This window comes from Rana temporaria, chromosome 3 (genome assembly GCF_905171775.1).
Source record: "Rana temporaria chromosome 3, aRanTem1.1, whole genome shotgun sequence".
NCBI lineage: Eukaryota > Metazoa > Chordata > Amphibia > Anura > Ranidae > Rana > Rana temporaria.
In genome coordinates, this window is record NC_053491.1 from 378,010,585 (window position 1) to 378,020,425 (window position 9,841).

Below are 9,841 nucleotides of genomic sequence, written 5' to 3' on the forward strand. Positions count from 1 at the left end.
CTATCTTGAATAAAAAATGGATTTATGAGGTTTGCAGATCTTTGCATTCTGTTTTTATGTAGATTTTAGACAGCATCCTAACTTTTTTGCAATTAGGGTTGTGTGTGTGTGTTTATGTATATATGTATGTATGTATGTGTATATATATATATATATATATATATATATATATATATATATATATATATATATATATATATATATATATATATATATACTTTTATTTTCATTTTGAACGTTTTTATCAAAATCACAAACAGCTGACAATGTACAGGAAAACACTTACAAAACAGTACACCTTCACAAACATTGGATGTTCATATCAGATGAAACTGATTTGCATCTGGAATACTATATATACATTTTTATAGTATAGAAATCATGCACATTAGTTTTGATTATTTGTGCAAAAGACACAACAATTTAAGAAATTGGAGCACTAGTCAAACTACTTAATTTGGTGCGCTAGGTACTCCCGTTTTCTCAGTTAGGCTTATTAGTTTAATAATTGAATGCACGCTGTGCTTTGTGGCTTTGAGCTTATGGATGAAAAGTAAAATAATGAATCCTTAGTCCTTAGTGAGTGCTGGAAGAGGTTAAAAGGCTTGATCAATGTGGATGATGGTGGCAAAAAGTGTAAACAACCTAAAGATAGTAAATCTATGTAATGGATTACAAAACTTGTCTAAAGATAATGCTTGGCTCCATTTTTGATCCTTTGCCTGTACTGTGCAGGTGGAGTGTCACATATATTTGGGCCAAAGCAAGCTTCAAGCATACTGCAAATCCAAGGACATAATTTTGGTGGCATACAGCGTCCTGGGGTCACACAGAGACAAGGATTGGTAAGTAGGATTTGGATCATGTGATCCTCGCAAGTAGCCAGTAAACTTAACAAACTTTAACTGTTGTAAGTTGGCTATTCTCTGTGTCATCAATGTAATGGAGCTCAGTTTCAGTCGTTATGAAAAAGATATAGGATTGATTGCTGAATGGTAATGTAAATAGATAAAGGAATGGTAATAAAATCTGTGTGCAATTGTATTTTTCCTCACTTCCTGTCACTATGTTTCCTATGCAATTAATGGAGGGATATCCCCAATGGGTACACAGACAGAAATAAAAACCCAACAACTCTAACTCTTCCTGTCTCTACCTAAATAAAGAGTTTTAGCTGGAAATGGCTTCAAGCTATAATACTATACAGGGCCGATCCGCCCTATAGGCTCACTATGCAAGCCGCTTATGTGACATAGAAAAGTGACCACAAAAAAAAAGACCAAGGGTCCATAGAGTGTTTCTTTTGTCTATTCCTGTTTTTGATTCTTGTTTTGCTTTGTTTTTTGTTTTTGTTTTCTTTTGTTACATTTTTTTGTCTGAGTATAGATTTATCTTTGTCCCAAATATGTTTGAAACCACTTACAATTGAATGACACCCTACCTCTGCTGGAAGTCTATTCCAAACATCAACTACCATTTCAGTAAAATAATACTTTCTCAGGCCTCGTACACACGACCGAGTTTCTCGGCAAAAACCAGCAAGAAACTTGCTGGGAGATATTTTTTTGCCGAGGAAACCGGTCGCGTGTACATTTTCGTTGAGGAAACTGTCGAGAAACTCGACCAGCCAAAAAGAGAGCAAGTTCTCTATTTCCTCAACGGGAATGGAGAAACTTGCCTTGTCGAGTTCCTCGACAGCCTAACAAGGAACTCGACGAGCAAAACGATGTGTTTCGCCCGTCGAGTTCCTCGGCCATGTGTACGAGGCTTAAGATTAGTTTTGAACATTCCTCCTGTTAGTTTGAAGTCATTGATCTTGGTTTCATATTGAAAATCCAGTCCTCTTTAACCACTTCAGCCCCGGACCATATTGCTGTTCAATGACCGGGCCACTTTTTGCGATTCGGCACTGTGTCGCTTTAACTGACAATTGCGCGGTTGTGCGACATGGCTCCCAAACAAAATTGGCGTCCTTTTTTTCCCACAAATATAGCTTTCTTTTGGTGGTATTTAATCACCTCTGCGGTTTTTAGTTTTTGCACTATAAACAAAAATAGAACGTCAATTTTGAAAAAAATGAATATTTTTAACTTTTTGCTATAATAAATATCCCCCAAAAATATATAAAAAACATTTTTTTTTCCTACGTTTAACCCGATACGTATTCTTCTACATATTTTTTGTTTAAAAAAAATTGCAATAAGCGTTTATTGATTTGTTTGCGCAAAAGTTATAGCGTTTACAATATAGGGGATAGTTTTATGGCATTTTTATTAATATATTTTTTTTACTAGTAATGGCGGCAATCAGCGATTATTATCGGTACTGCGACATTATGGCGGACACTTTTTTTTTTTAAAGTGTATTTTGTGCGTGTATTCGAGAGAGGAGCCGGACTGCAGGAGTTGGGAGTAGGCAGGCCTCCCCCAGAGGCAATCTGCCATCTTTCTCCATGCCCCGGGTGGCAATGGGTGGGTGAGGGGGTCCTCCCACATAGCCCACCCTACCTGCTCCGCTTTGAAGCCCAACGGGGCAGAGGGACTCCCTATAAGGGAGTGAGAGGATCTAGCCTGCTCAACCAGCCCCGTTAGTCCTTCGCCTCTCTTTTTAGAGACCGCGTGGTCAAAGTGCGTGCATGTTAACCCAATTTCGAGTGCGTGTAAGTGTGGTGGTTTTTGTGGGAGGGGGGTGGGCGTACTAAGCGCAGGCTTACCTCACATAGCCCACCCACCGGGAGACGGGCTGAGACCACCAAACTCAATTCACTTGTAGCTGAGACCGGGATCCGAACCTCTAGCTGCAGAGGTGAATGGCTTGTCAGCGCAGTGCCAATCGCGTTGAGCCACCGCAGCTCCCCAATACTTGGTTGTTCATTGTATTTAAGATCTTTTTATGTGAGACCAATTTTTTATTAAATGTAGATGTGTTATTAACTAGATTTAAATAAAAATTGCAATAAGCGTTTATTGATTGGTTTGCGCAAAAGTTATAGCGTTTACAATATAGGGGATAGTTTTATGGTATTTTTATTAATATTTTTTTTTTACTAGTAATGGCGGCAATCAGCGATTTTTATCGGTACTGCGACATTATGGCGGACACTTCGGACACTTTTGACACATTTTTGGGACGAAAAATGCATTGATTACTATAAAAATGCCACTGGCAGTGAAGGGGTTAACACTAGGGGGCGAGGAATGGGTTAATCATGTTCCCTGGGTGTGTTCTAACTGAAGGGGGGTGGGACTGACATGGGGAAATTACAAATTGCTGTTCATACATTGTATGAACAGACGATAGGTCATTTCCCCCGCTGACAGGACCGGGAGCTGTGTGTTTACACACACAGCTCCCAGTTCTCGCTCTGTAACAAGCGATCGCGGGTGCCCGGCGGTGATCGCACCCGCCGGGCACGCGCGTCGGGATCAGAGGCGAGCGGGGGGCGTGCGCGCCCCTATTGGCTGAACGGCGAGATGACGTAGATCTACGTGATCTCGCCCAGCAGAGCCGACCTGCCGCCATATAACTGGGCGGCTGGTCGGCAAGTAGTTAACCGCATTCACCCCCTTGATATATTGCTGTATGTCACCAAAGAGATTTAGGAAAAACACATGGGATAAGTTGACCAGAAATATATACCGACCAGAAACACAAGATAGGTTGCTCTTACAGCATCTCTGGTCAAAAAATGGTATAGATTGTATTTTGATTTGCTGATCATTTCAGGGCTCTGTAAAGGGGTCCACAGCTAGGCCTTTTTCAGCACCATGTTTAGTAAAATTTGTTCATGCTATTCATTTAATTCCAACATGGTATAATATGCATTTCATACTGATGTCTCCTCTAGGGTGGACCTCAGCTTGCCAGTCCTGCTTGAGGATCCAGTCTTGTGCAAAGTTGCTGCTAAGTACAATCGCACCCCTGCAGAGGTCGCCATGCGCTTTGTTTTACAGAATGAAATTGTAGTCTTGGCAAAAAGCTTCAGCGCTGCTCGTCTTAAGCAAAACCTTGGGGTGAATATAACTTCTTAATATATCTTCTTGAATTTTGATCCATTGCCAGATGCAAAAATGTCTAAAAAATCTATTTCTGGATCTGAGAGAGGTAGGTAAAGCCCAAACTCACACTCCACATGCAATGCAAGGTTCCTATACAGCTTATTTCTATTTGCTTTACCTATCTGTTTCCTGAGTACTGTTCTGCAGAAGCTGTTTGTCAGGAAGTCAGGAAATTGCCTTAGTTCAGTCTTATTTAACTAGTTTCATCAATATCAAAGAACAAAATCAAAGGTAAAAAAAGAAACTATGCATCAGGCTTTGCAGAACGTATAAATCCCCACATAACAGGAATGAGGACATTATGGACATAGAGTACTTAGAGTTAGCAAAGTGTCTCATAACACCTTCAATAAAATAGGTAATACCAAGAGAAAAGAACTGTGAGCAGTCAAAACATAAAGTGCATTTTTAAAATACACTTTTACCTATCTTCTTATGGATGCAACTTTATCCACATAGGGCCAGATTCACATATAACTGAGGCAGCGTAACGTGTCGTAGATACGTTACACCGCCGCAAGTTTTCATCGCAAGTGCCTGATTCACAAAGCACTTGCGATAAAAACTACGCCGGCGGCCTCGGCGCAAGGCGGGCCAATTCAAATGGGCATGTGCCATTTAAATTAGGCGCGCTCCCACGCCGGACCTACTGCGCATGCTCCGTTTCCTAACTCCTGCCGTGCTTTGCGCGCCGTGACGTCATTTTTTCGAACGGCGACGCACGTAGCGTACTTCCGTATTCCCGGACGTGTTAAGCAAACGACGTTAAATTTTAAATTTCGACGCGGGAACGACGGCCATACTTTAGACAGCAATACGATTGCTGACTAAAGTTAGGGCAGGTCAAACGACGACTAACTTTGCGATGGGAAACTAGACTAGCAGTGACGTAGCGAACACGAAAATCCATCGGGGATCCGCCGTTACTGCTAATTTGCATACCCGACGCTGGTTTACGACGCGAACTCCACCCAGCGGCGGCCGCGGTATTGCATCCTAAGATCCGACAGTGTAAAACAATTACACCTGTCGGATCTTATGGATATCTATGCGTAACTGATTCTATGAATCAGTCGCATAGATAGAAACAGAGATACGATGGCGTATCAGGAGAAACACCGTCGTATCTCTTTGGTGAATCTGGCCCATAATGCTCACTTTAGTACTCTCAGCGCATACAGGTGCTGTGTTCACGAACACTTATTTCTTCTGCCATGTAAACAAGTTACATAAACTCTTCTGGAGCCTATATAAGCATATGAGAACAAGTTGCACAGTGTCAGAAATATAAGCTTGGCTTTTCGTTTCATATGCTTAGTAACAATTCTAATGTTTGTTTGCAGGTCTTTGACTTTGAAATAAATCCCGAAGACATGAAAATACTCAAGAGCCTAGACAAAAATCTGCATTACGGTCCTTTCAAAGAGTAAGTCAAAATTTCTAAATTGTGTATGACTTGTATATAAGGAAAGAATGGCAGTACTTTTCTTGTACACAATACACTAATAAAATATTAGTTTGCACATTCAATATACACAATTGCATTCAAGCATTAAAGCAATAAAACACTTTTCCAAAAACACCCATAATCAGTACATGTGATTTTAAAAGATATAAATCTGAATACACACACTTTATTGTCTCTCAGGTATATCATTTCAGAAGAATTATGATCAGTAAAGAATGTCATATACAGCTAAAGTCAACCCATATACAGTACATCAATGTCATGGATCATCAAACATCATCAAATAATAAGTACCGTATTTATCGGTGTATACCGCGCACTTTTTTCCCCCTGAAAATAGGGGGAAAATCACAGGTGCGCGCTATACGCCGATAGCATACCTCGGAGGGGAAGGAGGAGGACGAGCGACCGCCGGAAATCACAGAGCCGTCATCTCTTTTCGGCTCTCACTCGGCTGTCACGTCACACACGCACAGTCCCGCCTCCGCCACCAGCATTGGACCAGTGTTCTGTCTGTCACAGGAGATGGTTCAATGCTGATGGCGGAGGCGGGACTGTGCGTGTGTGATAGCCGAGTGGAGACGACGGCTCTGTGATTTCCGGCGGTGATTTCCGGCGGGCGCTTGTCCCCCTCCTTCCCCTCCGAGGTATGCCATAGGTACGCTACAATCTCGGCCAGCGCTACAGCGCTGCCCGCGTTTAAGGGTTTCCTCACACTCCCCTTCACCACAGACTGCTGAAGCCTGCTGAGGCCCCAAGCCGTGCTACAGTCTCGGCCAGCGCTACAGCACTGCCCGCGTTTAAGGGTTTCCTCACCCTCCCCTTCACCACAGACTGCTGAAGCCTGCTTAGAAGCCCTAAGGTACTGTACATTGCTGCTTATCTTAACAAATGAGTTTTTCCAGAAAATTCCCTCTTACAATTGGGGTGCGCGTTATACGCCGACGCGTGTTATACGCCGATAAATATGGTATATATTAGCAAGGAAGACATGTCATGCAAGCAGCAAGCTTAGATAATGCTACTGTACAAGCAGTCTATACATAGCTCCTAACTGTCCCTGATTTTGAGGGACTGTCCCTGATTTGGAGCAATGTCCCTCTGTCCCTCCCTCCTCCTCATTTTGGTTTGATCTATATAGTTGTATATAAAATGCACTTTTTATCTTTCATAAAGTGTTTCCCAGTGCTAAACCTTTCATCCAAATTCTAAATTGCTGCATTTGTTCATTTTAAATGCCAATATAATGGAATAGTAGTGGTATAAATGCACTTGTGGTTTTAACCAGTAATTTTTTTTGTATAATTATCCTTTAAGGGGGCGTGCCAGGGGGTGTGTCCTATGCCTACATACTTTTGCTAATAGGTGTCCCTCATTTCCATCTCAAAAAGTTGGGAGGTATGGTCTATATACAGAGAACAATGACCACATTTGACCCAGAAATGTTGGGGTAAAGAACTCCCTTTTTTTTCACTCAGCATGGTCTGGAATTCATTCTCACTTTGCATTGTATGTTACTTATCTATCGCTATACACATAATTCCATATGTTATTATTGTACTCTAGAATTATGTATTATCTGTTTATTGTACCTTGGCATGATATAAAAAAAAAACTGCAGTTGTGCATGGTAGCCAATCAGCTTCTAACTCCAGCATATTTAATTAAGATTTGAATTTATTTATTATAGCAAAAAGTAAAAACGATTTGTTTTGTTTATAGTGCAAAAAATAAAAACCGCAGAGGTGATCAAATACCACCAAAAGAAAGCTCTATTTGTGGGGGAAAAAATAATCAAAATTTCACATAAGTACAGTGTTGCATGACTGCGCAATTCTGATTTAAAATGTTACAGTGCTGAAAGCTGAAAATTGGCCTGGGCAGGAAGGGGGTGAAATGCCCTGTATTGAAGTGGTTAATGATAGTATCCTCCTGAAGGACTGTAGGTTCCATTTTACATTTTAATGTCATTGCCTTTTCTAGGATGAAAGAGCACCCAGAATACCCCTTCGACGATGAGTACTGAAGATGAATCTAGCACTAAACCAGTCTCCAAGAAAACACGATTGTATTTGTTGCATTCTGTTACTACAAAGAAAACATTTTGTACACTGTCAGTATTTAAAAAGCATTAATGATTGAATGGGAAAATTATATTGTGTGCCATCTTTGCCTAAAGCATAACATCCAATAAATTTAATGCTGAATATCAATAAATGGTCATGGAAGTTTGTCAATATGTCAATTTCTGCACTTGAAGTGGACATTTAAGTAACATTTAAGTAACATTTAAGATCGCTTTTAATAATTGTAACGATGGGGACTAGGATGGGTCAGTCTGCTGCAGGTAGAAAGAAGCATTTCCTCAGTCAACTCTGTCTTAGTGATCAGACTGCAATATTGTAACTTTGTAGCAAGCCATGAGGCCAAAGGCTGCTGCCGGATTAATCTGTGTGAGCTGAAATGTTGTACCACCTCCTGCGCACAAGTGTGGTGGACTATGGTCTATAAACACGTGCCTCCTTGTGAAACGGAATTAGGGGAGGGGCCTTGCTGCCCTCTAACGACTGGGGTAGACTGGCTGACAACTGCAAAAACAAACAGCAGAGGGCACACCAGCCTAGTGCATTATCCAAAGAATACTTTATTTATAAAAAAGGTAAAAACACACTCACCCATAACAAAGGTATACAACACGTCAAGCCAACACTCGTGGCACAGTGGACAGTAGGACCCACAATAGTCCAACGCCAAGGAAACACTGTCTGGGATCCAAAACTGGCTTACATTTTTCGAGAATAAACCCCCTTCCTCAGAGCTCTGGTTGTTTTGCAGCTGATCCATGTGAGCCATTTGCAAAAACAGTCAAAAACTGCACAGGTACCAGAATTTAAATTATCTCAGTCTAGTGGATGGTGACCATGGATGGTGCCCAAAAAAAGATCCCCCTGTCCTTCTGAATTGAAACTAAGGTATTTTCAAGAGGAGTACTATAATAAATACTTGTAAGAGGTACACTGAGGCCCCATACACACCATAGAATCTATCCACAGATAAATCCCATCGAATGGGTTTCAGCGGATAGATTCTATGGTGTGTACACTCCGGCGGATATTTATCCGCGGATAAATCTCCCCTGGGATGGATTTCCAGCAGATGGATATTTGCTGACATGCTCAACAAATCCATCTGCTGGAATCCATTCCAACGGATGGATCCGCTCGTCTGTACAGACTCACCGGATTCATCCGTCCAAAGGGATTCCCCGCACGCGTCGTAATGATTTGACGCATGCGTGGAATTCCTTATATGACAGCGTCGCGCCCGTCGCCGCGTCATAATCGCGGCGACGGCGCGACACGTCATCGCCAGAGGATTTCGGCGCGGATTTCAATGCGATGGTGTGTACACGCCATCGCATAGAAATCTGCTGAAATCCTCGAGAGGATTTATCCGCGGATACGGTCCGCTGGACCGTATCCGCGGATAAATCCTCTTGTGTGTATGGGGCCTGAGACATTACTTTGCAGTGATGTATTTAAAGTTCATTTAAACCCAAAAACAAAAATGTGATATATTTAAAGGAGTTGTAAACAAACTTTTTTTTTTGCTGAAATGACTGTTTACAGGGTATAGCGACATAATAGTTAACTGATTCCTTTTAAAAACTATTCAAAATAGATAAAAATCAATCATATAATGTACCTGTAGTTTCTAGTTTCGTTTTTGCATGTTGTTTCCTGCCTCTGCTGTCCAGAGCCACAGAGCCAATACAGGGCAGTGATGGTTTGGAAAACGAAACTGATTGGTGCTGAGGGGTTTTAGACACACAGTAATCACACCTCCTTGATTAGTGACCACAGAGAGAAAGCTCCCAGTACTGTGGCTATCAGGAAACAGACAACCAGGAAGTGTGGAGATCAGAGAAGAATTACAGCAACTTGAGAGCAAAAACGAACAACGAGGACATGAAAACAGCACTGCATTAAGGTAAAGGAAGCTATTAAGATAAAAAAAAATCCTTTACAAACCCTTTAAGTTTATACCAGTTCACAGATGTAGCTGCATTAGTGTTCATTTAAGGCGTTTGCCCTTTTATTTCCACCTGGTAATCTTGTGAATAACACACTTCCTTTCTTAGACCCCATTCACACCTGAGCGTTTTGTAGCTTGAAGCCTGAAGCTAAAAAACTCTGGAGGGGAAAAAATCTATTATTCTCTATGGAGATGGTTCACACTCCAAAACGCCTGAAGCCAGAAGCTCTAAAACGCCTGAAGCTCAAACAAGTTCTGGGACTTTTTTTAGGCAGATTTG

The 9,841-nt window shown here is 41.4% G+C and overlaps 1 protein-coding gene across 3 annotated transcripts in view; it reads left to right on the forward strand.

Annotated features, from left to right (window-relative positions):
* Positions 1-7,743, forward strand: part of LOC120932842 (rho crystallin) — a 56,062-nt gene extending 48,319 nt beyond the window's left edge. Inside the window, exons 6-9 of one of the 3 annotated variants that reach the window (XM_040345624.1) lie at positions 736-845; positions 3,848-4,013; positions 5,402-5,484; positions 7,510-7,739. In XM_040345624.1, the coding sequence (XP_040201558.1) occupies positions 736-845; positions 3,848-4,013; positions 5,402-5,484; positions 7,510-7,552 (402 nt within the window). In that variant the 3' untranslated portion in view covers positions 7,553-7,739. Of the gene's footprint in view, positions 1-735; positions 846-3,847; positions 4,014-5,401; positions 5,485-7,509 lie in introns of all 3 variants that reach the window. The other 2 variants (XM_040345625.1, XM_040345623.1) reach the window with 2 other exon arrangements.
* The last annotated feature ends 2,098 nt before the right edge of the window (positions 7,744-9,841 follow it).